The sequence below is a fragment of the Gallus gallus genome, chromosome 7, assembly GCF_016699485.2.
Source record: "Gallus gallus isolate bGalGal1 chromosome 7, bGalGal1.mat.broiler.GRCg7b, whole genome shotgun sequence".
Classification (NCBI taxonomy): Eukaryota; Metazoa; Chordata; class Aves; order Galliformes; family Phasianidae; genus Gallus; species Gallus gallus.
In genome coordinates, this window is record NC_052538.1 from 7,642,253 (window position 1) to 7,661,174 (window position 18,922).

At 40.1% G+C, this 18,922-nt stretch overlaps 1 protein-coding gene across 22 annotated transcripts in view; it reads left to right on the forward strand.

Annotated features, from left to right (window-relative positions):
* Positions 1-18,922, forward strand: part of MYO1B (myosin IB) — a 117,731-nt gene that overhangs the window by 58,070 nt on the left and 40,739 nt on the right. For 20 of the 22 annotated variants that reach the window (XM_046944053.1, XM_046944051.1, XM_046944054.1 and 17 more), the window contains 6 exons: positions 3,820-3,914; positions 6,761-6,865; positions 9,641-9,687; positions 11,583-11,646; positions 18,216-18,314; positions 18,615-18,718. In XM_046944053.1, coding sequence (XP_046800009.1) covers positions 3,820-3,914; positions 6,761-6,865; positions 9,641-9,687; positions 11,583-11,646; positions 18,216-18,314; positions 18,615-18,718 — 514 coding nt within the window. Of the gene's footprint in view, positions 1-3,819; positions 3,915-6,760; positions 6,866-9,640; positions 9,688-11,582; positions 11,647-17,584; positions 17,701-18,215; positions 18,315-18,614; positions 18,719-18,922 lie in introns of those variants that run through there. The other 2 variants (XM_046944055.1, XM_040704021.2) reach the window with 2 other exon arrangements.

Here is an 18,922-nt window from a genome sequence, read left to right on the forward strand (position 1 = left end):
AAACTGCTTCTATACTTAAATCTCAGCTAAAAGAGAACTCCAGTAAATAGCTCAGCATTTATTGTTATGAGAGATGACAACATTCTCCTACCACAACCTAAAAATCAAAGGAGAGTTTATTATAAGGTATGGAAAACGACACTGCTGACACACTCACCATTTAATTCAGAACACATGGGTTATAACTACTTCTTACATTATGAACTATTTTGAAAATTTTGCTTGGGCTCTGTAATTGTGAGGTGGGTCAGAGCACAGAATGTGGCCTGAAGCTGCAGCTGTAGATGTTGGCTTCCAGAGCTGTGCCTCTTCCCGTTGCTGAAAGGCAGAGGGGAGAGGGATTTTTTGCAGTCTCCAGATCATTAAAATATGTGAAGCTCAAAAGGCCTTAAATGAGATTATTTAATGTGTTTGTAATAAATAAGGAGTAGCATGACATCACATTTTTGGGACAAGTGGAGTTTAAACAAGAAGACTTGAAGCTTTATTCATGCAAAGACAGAAGAAGATAATAAATATGAAGGACTGTGAAGCAGTACTGTGCCACTGAAGTTGACATGACAAATGAGTTGTTCTCTCTTCTTCTTTGAAATAAAGTTCTTTGTTGAGGCTGTGATGTAAGTGTGCCTAATGCTGTTTATGCAATGCCAGCAAGACAAATAAACCTTAAGTGCTGTTACTTACATGCTCTTGATTTTGCCTCCTCAAATTGAACTGTTGGAGCAGTGGTTGAAACGTCGGAGATAACTTTTCGGAAAATTCTAGTAAGTGGCTCCGCAAAACTTCTAAAATGAGTTGACTTCTTTCTTTCTTGTGTCTGGAGTGAAGAATATCTGGTACGGTTGTGAAACTTGCTTTGATGGGTTGTGTAGAAGAGTGGACTAAAAGCAAATGTATGCCCAGCGTCCCTGGCTAGGATGGGACAGACCAGGTCTGGCTGGAGTCCCGCTCTCTCTCCAATTTCTCATATCCCTCTGTAGCACTTAATTTTCTGTTTCTTTGCTGAGGGAGGAGAAAAGTAGGCAGAGTTAATAAATACATCAAGCACTGAAATATATTCTGGTGGGGGCTGCTGGAAGACTAGAAATTCAGTGAATTAGGAATGGTGAATGGTTTCTAATCTGATTAACTCATAACTCAGTATATCAGCAGAGAGAACGCTTTCTCTGTGCTTGATGCTGACTTCATTTTCCTGCCAGGAACGCTGTTCCAGCAGTGAAATAATAGTTGATTGCTGTGATTGTCTGAAGGACAGCAGGCACAGAGTGAGCCACCTAGCCTGCAGGTCTGAGAGCACCACAGAGCCTCACCCTTCCTGCTGAAAGCCAGCTTTCAGTCAAACCCATGGGTCCATGACACTGCCATTAATAACCTCTCACATGGCCTGTTAATGCCAATCGTAGCTATATTTCTTTCCTTTATGTCTCACTGCTTTATTTTTCCTTGCAAAAAGGATGGTGATTAAAGTTTCATAAATGTGTGCTGGGATGAGCCTGTCTGAACACCCTGCATTGTGCCCTTCAGTTCACAAGTATATCTGCAGCAGCGTTCAGCAAATATTATTCATTTCCTAAATATATCCTGTAAGAGAGTCTGGTAAAGTGTTATTGCTACTGTAGCTTGGATTCAGGTCAGTAAAGCAGATGCCAGAAATTGTGTCATGGTCTCTCAACAGCAAAAGAGTCTGGCTTTTTTTTCTAGTTTTCCAGCATGTTGGCCATGGCATGGACTGACTTTGTTGTAATGCTCAAAACATTACAGCCTGCTACTTTCTCCTAAGCACATTTTCACCTCTGGTTGAGCTACTGCATTGAAATGCTTCAATCACCATAGTGATAGTAAGCTTTGAGAGATCAGTTTTAATTCTAGTTCAGTGGTAAGTGTATCAAAAGGAGTAGTGACCTCTCTGTGGTTGGTAAGCAAGTAGCCCAGCTGCCCAGGGAGAATTGCAGTTTAGAGTCTGAGATAATGTAAGTTGTAAGGAAAGCAATGGAGGAGCCCTGGTGCAGAATGAAGGACAGGGAGGAACACAAAGAGTGGGGAATCAATGGCATGAACATCAGTGGCAGGAGCTAGGGAGGAAGGGCCGGGATGATGAGTTTGTAAGGAAGGAGGCAGAAGGTGTTTGTGACCTGTTTTCCAACCTTCTTGGAATGATACTCATCTGGTGTGCTGGGCTCTTGCTTGGATGGCTGAGCTCAGAACATGATGTTGCTTTAGAAAGAAAAAAGAGATGAGTCTAATAGCGATGAAGGATGGAGTACAAAGTGTTTTGTGTGCACCTGGTAAATAACTGGGGAAGTATGACATTGTCCTAAAAACCCCTGAGCAGGAGAAGCCAGAAGGAAGAACTGCCTGGGCTCAAGGGGCAACGTTAGCTAGCGGAAAAGAAATAGATATGAACTGATTTGAGCATACAGAGGTTTAATGTTTGAAGCTTTTGAGCTGAAGCAGTAGAAGTCTCTAGAAGAAGCTGAGCATGGATCACTTTGCCCATGCTAACCATAGCTAGTTTCATGTCAAAGAGCTTGCTTTTTTTTTTTTTTTGGAAAGCTGTGGTTTCCTGTGAGAACTCTGCATGGCTACGTTACACAAAACCAAGACTTGGTACCTCTGCAGATGTCAGCGGAATGCAAAGCTCCTGAGCTGCTGTAGATTAAGTTTCTAAAAGATGTGTCAAATCTGTACCCACTATGTCTTTCATGTTGTCCTGTGAGTTATTTGCTGTTTTGGAACTGTGGTTTGTTTGCTGTAAATAATGAACTATATCCATTTTTAAATATATACTGACACTTACCATTTTGTGAGGAACAGCAATCAAACAAAGCTCTTGGTCTGATGAATGGATGTTTATTTCATGTAAAACTATGCATGTTTTGCTAGCAGATTTGCTAGCGTATTTCTTGAGTTTGCTTAGTGCTGTAAGTGTGCCCTGTTATTTGGATTTTGCTTTTATGTCTTTTTGTAGGTACTGCTAAAGTTTTTGCAAGGAGTTCTAGTGCTGCATCCAGAAAGCCTTGTTCCACGAGCTGGAAAACGCAGTTGAACCAAAGTCAATGCTACTCTTTCTCTGGCTTAAAATGACAACTGAGGAAAACCCAAATATAAAAAACATATTTGCATTTTTCCAAAATACATGTTGCTGCATGGCAACAAAGCACGTTTGGATCCAAATTGCAGCCCGGGAGTTTCAGACTTAAAATGTTCTGTGTCCCATAGAAAGATATTTTTGGTGCAGGAAGGCTGCTAATTCTTATAATATTCTTTAATTTCACAGTACGACTTCACCCTTAGCGTACTAAGAACACACTTACTGGGAAACACTTGTGCATATTTGCGCATAAGTCCAATAATAACCCCCAAATGGTTAAAACAGTCCATACTTTCTCAGGTTCAGAGATGTCTTTGTACTTGTCAGAGTAGAAATTGAAGCTTATGATACTATTAGTGTACAGGATTCTCCTGTTTCCTTTCTCTAAACATCTTTAGGTTGGACATGTCCCATCGCATTGACCTTTTGCTCATTGAGGAATGTGACCTGAATTTCCCTCAAATTTTGTCAGTTTGAGTTTTCTATCTGCATAAAACCCTGTAAGACAGATTTTGCTTCCCCGTTCCTGGGGAAAAGCCTGAAAAAATCCATGAGCCAAAGTATCCACTTTGCTTCTGTGCGTCTTTATTCTGGAAATGGAAAGCTTTAGTGCTTACAGAACTCTCTGCTTGGATATTTTATTTTTTCTGCATGGATGTGAAGGACAAATCATACCTGTTGTTGCTATCTGTTTTATCTAATTCTTAATTGGCTCTTTTCTCTTGCAGCTTTGCTCTGTCAGACGAAGCGTATCGATCTTTAAGAGACCAGGACAAAGACCAGTGTATTCTTATTACAGGAGAGAGTGGAGCTGGAAAAACAGGTAATAAACAGCTTTGACCTCATTCAGAAGCATTCACAGTTATTCATCTGTTGCAAAGTGATGCTGGAAGCTGTAAGAGCTGAGAGATACTGGTGTGTTTTTGTGTTAGGCCATTGTGGAAAATGAGTGCAGTCATGCATGTCATGGTAGGGGTGATCTTTCCTAAACTCATGTTCTTCCACGCTGTCACCATGATGTAGTCCTGTCATGTGTTAATGAGATATTGCTATCACTGTGCAAAGTCATGCTGTGGTGACGCTAGTTTGAAGTAGAGTATTGCAAGGGCCAAAAATCTATAGGCTCTCCCCTGAAAAACACTGAAGGCAGAGACAGCTGAATGCTCTTGCTCTTCTACACTGGATGTCCTTTAAAATATTTGCATTTATGATGGAATACATCATTTCCCAAGGAAAATTCATACCAATAGATGATTACCTTGGAAATCTCATCAGTCTTCTGAATGCTGCGCAACAACGTGAAACGTGGGCTTCATCTTTGGAGTGTTGAGATAAATGCCTTTGGCTTCTGTTTTGTTCATGAGTGATGTCTTGTTTTCCTTTGTCTGATTAGTGGCAGCCAGTTAAAATGTCTTGAATTCTTGTAATTTAATCCTTTTCTTCCAGTTCAATGGCATGAAAACATTTGTGTGTTCCATAAGAGTATATATTAAAAAAGCAAGTTCTTGTTAATATGATTATTATGGATTCTGTCTAGGATTTCACACATCAGAAAAGAGTTCTCTACCAAAACTGTTTGATTTTTTTTTTCCTCAGGATGAGTAATTTCTCAAACAGCAGAAGGGCACTTTTATTAATGTATTTATTCAACTGAAGGGTGTAGGAGTGATTGAGTTTCTGAACTTCTCTATTTGTAAAGAAGATTCTGGTAGGTTCAGGTTTGTATATGAGTTCTGACTGTGTTCTGTAATTTTCATATCCATATGGGTCAGGATATGAATAATTCCTTCTTTATAAAGGTAAGTACTGAATAGCATAAGAGCATGGTTTGAAATTCAAGTCAATAATGAACTCAGAATTTGTGATATTCTCTCTTTAATATTCGATGTAATCGTGGATGCTGAAGTGGATCTAATAGCTGAGGACTTAGGTTTCATTGCAAAGAAAAAGGAGGATAGTGGAGAAATTCCTCAAGGTGAAGAATCAAATTTGGTAGTACAGCTGAATATAAGTTTTAGAATATATGTTTTTGGTAGACTGAACATTTGGCATTTTTGCACTGAGAGAATTGAAACAGAACTGTCATCACTTGTTTTCTTTTATTTATTCAGGTTTTAGTCTTGTTTCACTGTGTGTTTATATAGGTAATTGACAGTAACAGTAACACTGTGCAAGAAAGCATGGAACGCTACCAGGATGAGTAGCGTATTTAAGTGCTGTTTGATGTTAAGTTGATGATTCACTTCCTCGTGTCTTCATTCAGTGAAGCAGACTTCCTAATAAAGGAAATAGCATTTATTCTGTCTTTAAGTGATGTTCAAAGCCTATCTGAAGGCCATTGTATGTATTGGTATTGGGTTTTTTTTGTTTGTTTGTTTTTTTCTAAATAGCTTGTTTGCTGCTTCAGTGCTTTCTTCTCTCTTTGACTGAGTAGTTCTCCTTAAAGATTTTGACTGCTTTAGCAAGTATTCCATATCAAATAGTTTGGTAACTCCAAGCTCTGAAGGGAAGGGATTTTTAGAAAAGACAGCTGGGCTTGACGAATTGTGTGGTTCAGGGGGATGGGAGTCTACATGGACACCGCTGGTTTCTGCTTGCTTGCTTCCTGTGTCACATGCTTGCTCTGTTTTCTTTCCAGTGTAGAATAGACATTTTATACCAGCAAACAAGCTTGATTAAACAGGGAAGAATTGAAATCCAAGGGATAACTTGTTTGTCAGTTCTTTGCTGAAATGAAACCCTTAAATTTGTAACAGATCTCTGAATGACAAGTAGTGGTGTTTTTTTATGGCAATTGGGTTGAGTTGGTAGGGATTCCAGCTGTTAGTCATTACATTGTATATCAGCTGATGTTGCCTCAAATTTTACTATCTTACATCATACTGAACTTCACAGATTCTGTTTATAAACAGAGTCCTTTCTCAGCTGCTCTTTGTCCAAACCAACAAAAACATAAGGGTTAGATGGATTTTTTCCTTCAGAAATCTTCATGTGTGGGTGAACGAGATCCTTACAAACACAGTCCAAAAACTGTTCCTGACTTCCTTAAAAGTTTATACCTTCTAACTAGTTCCATTGTTTAAATGAAGACTTTACTTTCTCTAAACTTTATACTTTGAAACTGGCTGCATAACGTTATGTGATGTTGAATTGCTGATATTTATTTACTTGTAGCTTACTTCGGAGTTGTAATTACATATGTATAGCATTCCATGTTGTGTGCTTACATCTGTGCTATTGTGTATCTAGTGAGGTAAACTTTTTGAATTTTGTATCTTGAAAGTGCTTGGGCATAGCTTTTCAGGCTAAAACCTTCAGATTCAGACTAAGCACTCCAACACGTTAGCTAGAGATGGTTTTCTTTCCTAACTGGCTGCCGCTCCCTAAGGCTAAACAGAGAAATAGCTGCAATGTGCTGTATCCAGCAGTGACTTCTTTAGCTTGGATGAGCTCTAGGTATTTAAGTCAGTGGGGGTCCTGATGTCATGGTGTGGCTCTTGTGGCATGATGAGCTTCTTTCTCCTTCCCAGGCTGTCCACCAAGAGAGAAGAAAGGTGAAATGAAATGTGATTCTTGTCTGGTATGGTGAAAATAGGATGGAGATCTCCAAATGACCTTATGACCAATTGCCGATACTTACTGCTGTTTTGTTTTGCTTTCCCCCTACAGAGGCAAGCAAGTTTGTCATGTCATACGTAGCTGCTGTATGTGGCAAGGGGGCAGAGGTTAACCAAGTGAAAGAACAACTTCTGCAGTCAAATCCTGTTCTTGAAGGTATGTTTCTCACAAGCATGTACTACCTCTGTATATCAGCTTCCCTGATGAGTTGGCTTTGGAAGCGCTACCCACTGTTGTTTTGTACGTACTCAGTTTTCAAAACTGTAGGAGGTGCTTTCTGTGAAAACAGCCAGACAAAGTTGTTCAGTTACAGAGAGGTCTTCTTAAAAATGGAATTTTTTCCTCAGGAAGTGAGAGCTTAGGAAGTTAGGTCATATTTCCCAGACTCCTTAGGCAGCTCTCTTAGGTCATACCCTTTCCTAACCCTGGCTTGATGATGCTTGACTGTATTAAGAGATTTAACTTCAGTCCCTCTGATTCATTTCCTTCCAATTTATATTATCATAGGCCCTAGTAAACAGACAATCTCTGCAAAGCATTATTTTTCTTTCAGGAAAAAAAAAAGTGAAGAAATGGATGTTAGGAAAAACTAACCTAATCCACATGGATGCCCGTTATTTTGTAGAACTTATTGTTCCCTGTGTATGGTGTCTCTGTTAGTTTGTCTTCCTGACAGCCTTTCCTGCTCTCCCATGAAGGACTTTGTGATTGTCTGGGTTTCTGTTTTTTAATTAGTCAATTTGAAGTGGTTGGCTGCCAGAAACAGGATCTTTATTTTTCCTGGAGATAGGATATGTGATCCTCAAAGCAAGCAGTTTTATTGTATTATCTAATATTTGCCTTCAGAAGTGCCTTGGTTATCGTGGGCTTATTTAAGTCTATTGTGTTGAGTCCTGGCGTGGGTTTTGCCACAGTTCTCTGAGCTGTTGTGATGCTGAGACAAATTCTCATAACTGCTGTAGAAAGAAGTTGTGCTATGGCCTTAGAATGCACAGTCTCTGTCAGACTGTTGAGCGTCAACATTTTATTTATTGCTTAGCTATCTATGCATAATTTTAAGGAATTGTATTCTATAGGGAGCAATTATTCATTACATGAGTAAGAACTGAAAAAAAAAATCAAAAAAGGGAAGGGTAAGCAAAAGCACACTTGAGAGCAGTGATGCAGCGGGAAGGGTAAAATGTGATCATGAACTATACACAAAACACAAGTTGCAAGCAAAGACTTAGAGCAAAAGATAAAATGTTAATATATAAAGACTTCTAAAAATACAGGATAAGCCTTTCTTGGTGATTGGATCCATTTCCCTTAAGTCGGAACGGAGGGCTGCGATGTTCTGTGGTTTGGAGTTCACAGAGAAGAGCCATGCTGCTCTTATCCCTGGAAGGCAGGCTTCAGACGTAGACAGAAATAGTATTAGTAGTGTGATGGCTTTTCTTGCCAGTGCAAAGTTGCTCCCCAGGGACTGCCAAATTTATTGGATTTCATAGTAGCTGGCAAATCTTTGTTTTAATGCAGGAGAATACTGTAAGCTCATAGAAAAATGTTATGTCATTTAAAGGTATTCTTTGTTCTGCTTGGTGTGGTGGTAAATGCTTATGTAGCTTTTTGGACCAGGAGGCCGCTGAGCAAGCTTGGCTGCTTATATACATTTTAGACAGGAATTAAGCATTTGTGGTTAGATTTGTTTTCCTTTGGTTATGTAGATTGGTTTCAGTCTAGCTGCAGTGCAAGAAAATGACATAAATGTTAAATGTGCATAATTTATCTTATGGGAAATTTCTATTTTGCTTTATTTATTTATTTATTAAGAAAAAACTACAGTCACTACTGTAAATTAACTTTCAGAAACAATGAACTTAAGGGAAAACTGAGGAATGTGTCTCATGCTTTATAATGGAACGCTTGTGTTTGATTCCGTGTGGTTATAATGACTCTACTGTTCAGCAGTGTGTTTAAGAAAATGCAGCTCAGAGATTTGGTTGTTGAAAAGATGATTTATTGCAGGCATAAAGATTTTAAAAACAATTCTTTCACTTAGCCTTAGCCTTCAGGAGCAAGAAACTTTTCCTTTTGGCTTCAATTCTTTGATCAAGAATAAGTCTACTCACGCAAGTTTGCTGAAGCCTAAAAACATGTATTTATTTCTATCCAAATAACATTGACTTGATTTGATCTTTGAAGATTTGTACACTATATAAATAAATGCTGGGAGTAAATAAAGGCTCCTGTTGGAGTAGGAGTGCTGTAATTAATAAAGCAGGAGATGCACTCCTGGTTGACTCACTGAGCTTTGAGAATGTGTGAGCTTGAATGTCCTCTGGTCCCGGGTGTGTTCTGAGCCGGAGGCTGCCCATCTGAACATAGCCCTAGGAAGCCACTTCTCAATGAGATTGCTCTGTTGGGAAGTTTGAACCAAAGAGGTTAAAACCAAGCTTTAATCAAAAAGCTAGCTTAGGTCAAGCTGAAGAGGGTGTTTTAAACTCTTATAAATCAGACTCCATCTTTTATCATTTTCTGTACTGGCAGATAACATTCATTTATTTCTCTGAAGTGAAGAGAAAGTAGAATTTCCCATATAAAAAGTTATTTCTGTCATCAGATTTTAAATCTGAAGATTCAAACTCAAGATTTGCCTCAATCCAGGTGCAATTTTGTCTTGAAATAATTTCACCTTCTGTGCTTTTCTTTCATTTTCTTTCATCAACACAGCTGTTTTGGACTTCCATAGGTGTTTTCGGAATTGAGAAATTGTCACGCTTAGTCTATCTTGAGTGAACGATATCAATGCAATGTGTGGTGTATTATTTCTCAGAAGTCAAGGATTATTTTAAGTGTATAAAAAGTTGTAGATTTTATAGCATTTTAAAGGTATGTTTGGGTTTCTTTTTATTGATAGATGTGATCTTATTTGTTCTTCTCTTTTGCCAGCTTTTGGAAATGCCAAAACTGTGAGGAATGACAACTCCTCTAGATTTGTAAGTATTTCCTGCAAGGCTAATTTGAATTCATTATAGGGGAGAGCATGCTGTGTTGTCAGCAGTTTTTATTTTACCCTGTATCAGCCATCAAGGCATCTGTAAGGAGTGAATGAATCATTTGGGGAGAGAACGTGACTGTAGTTGTCCAAGGACCATGGTGCCTGGAGAGTGCTAGTGATCAGTAATAATCAGTATGCCATTCTGTACGTTGTAGCACATCCTCCTGCCCAAATGTCTTCCTAGCTTTACTACCACATTCAGCTGTATTTTTTAAAGATGTATCACCTATTTGTCAGATATCTTGTTGGTTTCTGAGGTGGGCATAGACATCTATTGAGAATCAAACAGAAGCAAGCAAAAAAAAAAAAAAAAAAAAAAAAATCAAAGTTTAGGATCTGACAGTCCATAAGTGAATGAAAGCATAATTGTGATCACTGCCCTGCTTGTGAACGGAGCAAGGGGTGTGCACTGTGGGCCCCGCACGTGGCAGTGGAGGCAAAGTCAGGTCTGAAATTTGAGGCACTGCAGGGCAGTTTTGTTGGTAATAAAAAGGGTAGAAAGCATGCAGCTGACAGAGATGAGGTCCTGCAGGCTGGAGGAGGAGAGCCGTCAGAGAGAAGAGGCGGCATTTGCAAGTGGGAGTCTTTCCAGGACAAAGTGCAACAAGAAGGATTTTGCCTTTCAAGTCCTTGCTTATAAACACAAAGCTAAAAATACTTCCAGAAACAGCCAGCTGGCCCAATCCTTGGGAAATTAAGATTTAATTATCTGATTTAATTCTTTATCTTGAAAATTTGAATCAGCTCAGAATTAACTTCAAACAGGGAAGTACAAGTATTGTCCTGTCTTGTCTGCTTCAGCTGCCAACAGGAGAAGAATGGAGTTTCAGTAGGAATGTAATAGGCCAAACTTGACAAAATAGCCAGCAAATTCAAAATTATCTTAGAGGCTGTCAGTGTGAAGTGCTTGATTTTCATGTTCTGTAATTAAAACAAGAAATCTCTCCCTAAACACAGTAAGGCAGGATAAACACAAGGCTTCTCCTTTCAGAAGATTGTTTTTATCCTCTGATCTCACCAGTGAGATCATTTCTGTGAGTAGCTTGGGGAGCTGGATTGAATTCCTACCAGCACTCTTTATCCTTCTAAACTTCCTTGTCGGGTTGAGCTGTGCTCGCAGAGTGGCTCTGTCCATTCTGTTGTTGCTAAACGTCACTGTTACTGCGATAAGTGCTCGTTGTACAAATTGAAACAGTGCAAAGAGCAGCATGAAGCAGAAAAACTCATGCAGAAGTCAAGGCAACGCACTGCGTCAATATGGCTGCAAATGAAGTGGCTTTTGTGGTGACAGCCTGCTAATTGTTGCCTCTGATCTCCTGAGTTAAAAAGCAAGGAGTACAATGGGAAAAAACCATCACTTGCATGTGGCAGGCACGCAGAGCTGGACAGACACCCCCAGTAACAGTGGTAATCGCTAGTGCTGCTCCAGAGCGCTATTCTGAGTGCTAAGGTGGTTTGGCATGGAGCAAATACGTCTGCTTGAACATCCATTTTTCCTTTAGTAAGTGTGGTAACGCCTATGCAACCACAAGCACTGTTGGGTGGGGGTAGTGTTCTGCTGAATGTTTGTGCAGCTTACTTTTTGTTGAGGAAACAAAAAAATTACCAGGTTGCCAAGCCCTTTTAAAGCAGTTGGCTTGAGAATCTCTGGCTGTGATAGCAAAATTAGAAGCTTTGAATCATTTTTGGGTTTTTACAATTTGGTGTTGTGCATAGGAGGTTGCATTTTGCTCTTTTAGCCTGCAGAATGACCGAGGAACTTTTCAAAATGTCTCCAAAATATCTGTTTTTCTTAAACAGAAGTTATAGCCTTAAACTATGTTGCTTTCGCAGGGAAAATACATGGATATTGAGTTTGATTTCAAGGGTGATCCACTCGGAGGAGTTATAAGCAACTGTGAGTATTGCTCTTGATATCAGCATATTAGCAGCTAAAAATGTTTTGTTCAAAAAGAAAGATAGTTAAATTTTTGAAATAAATAGCAGCATTTGTCTAACTGAATCTCATGTGATAAATTAAGCTTTTTAATTTTATTGTTTTGGTGATGAGTATGTGAGAGTAGGTGAAGAGAGACTTGAAAGAAGTGTGAATAATAAATGGGCTGTTTTAGAGGGTAATAAGCATAATGCATGAGTGCATATATTGCCTCTGAATGGATTAAATGTGTCTGAGGCATATTTCATACTTGGATCCCTGGGCTCGGCTGTGTGATGCGTTATATATTGATGGTAGGTGATGTTGGAGATACTCTGTTTTGTAATCTAGAAGTCACACAAAGGACTCTGGAGATCACAGTGGAATGAGAGAGAAATCAAAGCAGTCTAATGCTTCTAATGCTCATCTTAGTGCACCTCACTGTATAGATAAAGGCTCAGTGTGAGAGACCATAAAAACCTGTTCAGTTTATGAACAGAAAGGTAGCCCTGGGTTTCAGAATGATGGAATCACAAGGTTGGAAAAGTCCTCCCAGATCATCTAGTCCAATCATTCACCTACTACCAATATTTCCCCACTAAACCAAAGTTTTATTGCTGAAAGTAAGGCTGCTGCTTTGACAGACCCTTTAGCCCAATCTCTGCTGGGAAGAAAAGAACCATTAACTGAGTGCCAATTCAGCATGCCTTGACTTGCTTTTCTTTCTAGAGCTTAAGTGCAGTTTTGTTTTGTTTTAAGAAGTTGTTCTTTTGTGCTATATAAAGCTGTGATTGTTTGTTTTCCTTATTTTTCAAAAAGGGCTGGAGGAGGGCAGTGAGTGACTGTACTAGGTGTCACTGACCTGGCCTCAGCCTCTCTCCCTGCTCAGCCAAATTCATCCCTGTTTCTAAAGCCTTCTGACCCCAGTTCCATTTTCCTAGTTGTGAAACAATTAGTCTGCCACGCTCAACCAGTGAACTCTCAGATATAACACAAACTTTTAAAAACATTGTGAAGAATTACACACACATATATAGCATTTTGTAATGCTATGAACTTGAAGCTCAGAGCAGTCACTCTTTTGAGTGTTTATGGCTATCTGTTAACACTGACATTTGAGTATCAATAAAATTAGATGCCAAATGTACTCAGTGCATTCATCACTAATTAAATGTGGACCGAGTGTAGTCATCAGTAATTTAATCCATACAAAAAAATTCAGCAGGCTGGCTGTGGTTTTGTGTTTGTTTTTTTAACTTCACAGTCAAAACAGATAAATAAAAATGAACTCTGCTTTGCAGACTGGACATTCATCAATTTGTCTTTGAAAACACCGTGCTGAGTCATCTAATTAAAATATTGTGTCACATTAGAAGGTGATCCAAGTAGTTACTGTATTGTTTATCTACCTTTTATATCGCAGCTGATTGTAATTATGGCATTGCATCTAATTATCTGATGTGATGACATATGTAATCAAGGGCAGACCTATTTTCTGATCTTCCTAAAAGATACCTATTTTAGATATCCTCACTCTCTTCTCAAGTTCATTAAGTATCTGATAGCGAGAAGAGGAATACTGAACTTTAAAAAATAAAGCCTTCACGTGTAGACCCTATTGTGGAAAAGATGCTACCGACTGAACTATAAAATACCTCATACTAACACTGGACGTCACAGTTAAATATTGAGTTCCTGTGGCTGGGTGTAAATGTATACCATCTTGGAGTTCACAGAGATTCCTTGTCCAGCCAGCTCATTTAAAACTTGGTTTCAGTTATGGACCATGTTAATACAAATGCGTTGCTCTACATTGTATTTTTCCACACTTCTAATGCCTGCAGTGTTGTACTGATTTGGACAAGAAATGTTTCTGTTGTGAGATATTGCCATTCGTGATTTACTGGGGGCTTAAATTCTTCTACACCACTTACAATTTACTCTGGTTGTAGTCAAATTTAGGATTTGCCATCTTAATTTGTAAAGCAGTGCTGAAGTTTCCTATCCTTAAAAGGGAAAGGCTGATTAGTTTGTTAATAAATATTCTTCGCTTTCTGACCATTTGTTGGTTCAGTGTTAACATCATGTGAAGATGATATCATAATATTTTGATTAAAGTTTATTAGTTGAATCTGATGAGCTTGAATCCCAAACACCTATGAAGTTGATGGGCTTTTTGGATCACGGCATATGTGACTGAGCTGCATTTCATACTGGAAAGCAGACATGTTGAACATCTGGATTATTTTGATGACAAGAAGGCTAATGAAAACATACCGCTAATTGTATCAGGTTGCTATAGATTAACAGAGACCAGTCAGTCTGCCAGTCACCTTTCATGTTGTGACAGATGCTATCTTGACCTTCCTTTGAGCGATTCTTGTGCCCTCAATGAACTCTTGCTCTGTAATGAAAAGGATTCACCTACAAGTGAGCCTTTCACGAGCTGGAGCTAGAGGGCAAAATTACCATGACAATGCTTGCTGTCTGTATATCCTGTCTAGTTTGTAGTGAACAGAAACATAGGATCATAGAATCATAGAATTACTCAGGTTGGAAAGGACCTCAAAGATCATCAAGTCCAACCGCAGCCTAACCATAGTACCCTAACTAACAACCCTCTGCTAAATCATATCTCTGAGCACCACATCCAAACGGCTCTTAAACACATCCAGGGATGGTGACTCAACCACCTCCCTGGGGAGCCTATTCCAGTGCTTAACCACCCTTTCTGTAAAGAAGTGTTTCCTAGCATCCAACCTAAACTTGCCTTGGCGCAACTTGAGGCCATTTCCCCTTGTCTTGTCAACTGTCAGCAGTGAGAAGAGACCTACCCCGCTCTCACCGTAAACACCTTTCAGGTACTGGAAGAGAGTAATAAGGTCTACCCTCAGCCTCCTCTTCCCCAGACTAAACAGCCCAGCTCCCTCAGCCTCTCCTCATAGGGCTGATTTTCCAAGCCCTTCACTAGCCTTGTTGCTCTTCTCTGGACCTGCTCCAGTACCTCCATGTCCTTCTTGTACTGAGGTGCCCAAAACTGAACACAGTACTCAAGGTGAGACCTCACCAATGCCGAATACAGGGGCAGGATGACTTCCCTAGTCCTGCTCATTAATGAGGGATGAGGGAGTCCTGCTCCCTCATCCTTCTCACACTGTTCCTGATTCAAGCCAGGATGCCATTGGCCTTCTTGGCCACCTGGGCACACTGCTGGCTCATATTTAGCCGACTGTCCAACAGTACACTAGGGTCCCTTTCCATCAGGCAGCTTTTCAGCCACACTTCCCCAAGCCTGTAGGGTTGCCTGGGGTTGTTTTGACCAAAATGCAGGACCCGACACTTGGCCCTATTGAAACTCATACAGTTAACCTTGGCTTATCGATCCAGTCTGTCCAGGTCCCTCTGTAGTGCCCTTCTCCCCTCTGGCAGATCAACATCCGCTGGTTTTAGTGGCAGCTGGTAGATCTGAAATGTTTATGTGCTGTAAATGGAGGGATAAATCCTTTCAGTTAAGTCAGAATGTGGATAGTGAAGGAAAAGAGACTGTAACAGAGAGTTTTGTAACGTCTATTAAGGTAGGACCAGCATGTTCCCAAGGTGAAGATAATCTTATGTTTGCACAGTGTAAAATACACATGGTCTCATTAAAAGTACATTACGTAGTCACTCATAGCTTCTGAGTGCACTGATTTGTAAGGCATTCACATGATGTACAATTATTTTAAAAAAAGAAACCAAGAGTGGAAAATTTGAGATGAGCATGATTTATGCAGTTGTTAAGTATATGACTTCAGCTGGGAGTATTTTTTTCCCCTGTAAACTAGATAGGAGTGTAGGTAAAAGAGTTTAGTAGTATTACACTTGTTTGACACTACAAAAGCAATAATTGAGTCATGAGGATGAAGTAAGCCGCAGTACCTAGCAAGTCTGAATCCTCCGAGTCTTCCTTTTTTGCCAATTTTTTGTGAAGGCCCCAGCATTTCCAGCAAGGTAAATGGCATCTGCATTGTCTCAATGAAGCAAATAGTATGTGCACCTTCCTGTGCTGCATAGTGTGTATGGGTGCCACTGCTGCAGACAGTGCTGTTCTGAGTGCTTGTGTGCTCAGAGACTTTTCCCACAGTGCTTGTGGAGAAAGGCAGCTATGGGGCTGTGTAACTCACTTGCTTTCACCCAGGTGTAATATTATGGAAATGAAATACTGAAACCCTCAGCGCTCCACTTAGTTTTCCTTTTATTAAAACTGCCTTGTTAATAGGAATGGGAGCATAAGAAAGAGAGCTCTTCCACCCCCCACCCCCCCATTATAATAGAAGATAAGCAGTAGCTTATCTAGCTGTAACACACGACTTCATCCACATTTGTCTGTCTTGTTCCCAAGATGATATTTGTGTGTGTACATTCCTAGAATCATCTAGGTTTGCTGAAGACCTTCAAGTTTATGGAGTCCAACAATCAGCCCAGCCTACCAACCACCATGTCCCTAGTGCCACCTTCCAGCAGTATGTAATGCACGCCACAGATAGTTTGTGCTCAGTTTCTCTTGTGCCTGTTGATGTGTACACTCATTTCTGTGTCTGAAATAGTTTTTCATGGTACAGTCTAACATGTTTCACATGGACACTTGTTCACACCTTTTCTAAAGCGGGGATCTTACAATATCTTACCCAGAGTATCTGCAAGCTTTACATTTTCACATTTCACCTGGGATTCCCTGCTGAAAGATATCTAGCTTTTTAACATGATGTGATCTTTCCTAGTCCACCTAAGCCTGCCAGTGATTTAATGATTAACAAGCAGATAATGGTGGTGCATATGAAATGCAGTTTATGTAATGCCTGCTTTTGAAAAGCTGTTTTTAACCATCACAGACAATGAACACATCTTTAAAAAGAATTGATAGCTGCTGCTTTGTTGAGGTAAATACCCAACTTTGTCAGCAACTGCTTTCTGGAGCTTTTTTCCTCAATTACGAAGGCAGGCAGCTGATAGAGTATTGGGACTTTGGAAAGTTGGCTGTTAATTAGTAACCTTTCTTCTAAAAATATATCATATAAATAAAGTAAACCACTGGGAGAAATCCAAGGCAGCTATCCATATAACATAACATGTTGAATTGAACATCTGCTTGAGAAAACTTTTTTAGATCTGCGGAAGGCATGCGTGTAAATTAGAAGGAGGCTTACATTTAATATTTTGCCAGGATGTGTAGCTACGCTTTTATGACAGCATTTGAGTCAATTTATATATAGAATGTTTTTCTACACAGCTAAGCCAAACCACTTTGCAAACTGCATCACTTCAATATCCTTTGAAAACACAGCCATTTCCTGAAGTGCGTGCAGCTACTGCGGGAGCTGAAGTTGTTTATTTCTTTGAGAATCAAGTTGGCTGCCATCTGTTCCATCACTTAACTCAAGAAGTTGTACAACCAGCATGGCTCAATGCTGCCTTGCCTTCACTGTTCCTTCCTTGTTCCCAGCATTACCACTTGGAGGGGAACGTGCTTCTCCTTTGGGCTATGAATTAAAAATGGGAGACTTGGGTTAGGCATGGGATGGCTCCAAGTTCCAACCATGGGTCAGCGAGGAGTGTTCCAGCTTCAGGGATGGAAAGGTGGCACTCCAGCGGCTCATTAGACCTCTGATGTCTGATCTGTGCCTTTCCAATAGAACATCATGCCAGGTGTTGGTTGTCTGTGAGTTAAAATTAAAAGAAGTTGTTAACTTGGAAAAGCACAAGGGCACACCTGTACCCCACCCCATCGTAATGTCAAGATGAACTGCTGGTGGTATGGGACAGCCTCTTGCTTGGGTGTACCTGCACTTTGTCATTGGGCATGGAATGAAACTGGGATTATTGAGTTATAGAAACACAAATGTTTGTTCAAATAAGTCCAAAGTTCTTGGTTGCACACTCCATACAGCAGTACTGCAGATTCACCTTCATGGAGTCTTCACCCACCCAGGTGTGCAGCTTCTTGGGAGCTGCTGTTACAGCCACCGCCTTTGGTGCCCCAAATGCTGATCTCAGGTAGTGGTGTCCTTATGGAAAAGATCCCTCGCTCTGGTCTGTAAGATATTTGAACTGTCTTAGTATAAGCCAAGTAGAAGCTTAGTAATACTCTCCTAATTCTGTTATTGTTGTTGCTGGTTAAGTGTTAGGGCAGATATTACTTTTTGAAACTGCCTTGCTGTAGTTTATTTGCAAAGCTTCCTAAGGCTTTTGTATAATTCTGTGGGTTGATGCCTTGCCTTTGGCTCTTGTTCCATCAGGAGGTGCTTAAGCCTAGCTAATTGCAATGGGGGTCAATGCAGGGACAAGATCGTTTTCAGCAAACCTTATGCTTAATGCTGGCTGCTGGCTGTTGTGCACATCACTCCCCACGAGCTGAGTTTTCTCCATAGTTCCCAGGCTGCAGCATTTACAGGTGCAGTGGGCCTTACATATTTCTTCTAATTCGCTAGTCACAGAAAAGTGACCAATATGTTCATATGAAATTGTTTTGCTAAACCTTTCCCTGACCTGTGAGGTTTTGTTTGTTTGCCTAGATCTGCTGGAGAAGTCTCGTGTTGTTAAGCAGCCAAGAGGTGAAAGAAACTTTCATATTTTCTATCAGATCCTGTCTGGTGCATCGGAAGACTTCCTCTGTAAGTGTGACACTTGTGCATTTTTCAAATTATTGTTGTCAGTGGTGTTAGCAATAGCAATACTTGCAGTAAATGTATAGCTTGATATTTTCCAGACGCCTGAGTCAGAATGGGAGACATTTGCAATGTCTTGTAGACAAAGAAGGCAGCCTGTTCTTAACTGGACCACTTGTAATTGCAGGATCCCTAATGAAATCTTAATCTTTTAAATAAAAATCATTCTCGACAGTATTGACTCTCAGGACAAAAGAGCTGCTAACAAGCATGCTGTTACAATGGTATTTTTATTTGATTTATTAGGCAAACTCAAGCTGGAGCGGGACTTCAGCAGATACAACTACCTGGGCCTGGACTCTGCCAAAGTGAATGGAGTGGATGATGCTGCCAACTTCAGAACAGTTCGGGTAAGGAATAACAGGGGCTGGATGTAAACCCCAAAGTACTCAACAGAAGTGCAGAGTTGTTATGTCTGCAGCTTTGGCCCTTTGCTCTGGGCAATGCTGGCAGGGTCATCTTTGAATCATTTGAAGGTTGTCTTAGAAACATAGATGCTAAAAGTTACTGTGTTTTTGAGCAACAATATGCACTTGAGAGGACAGCAATATCTC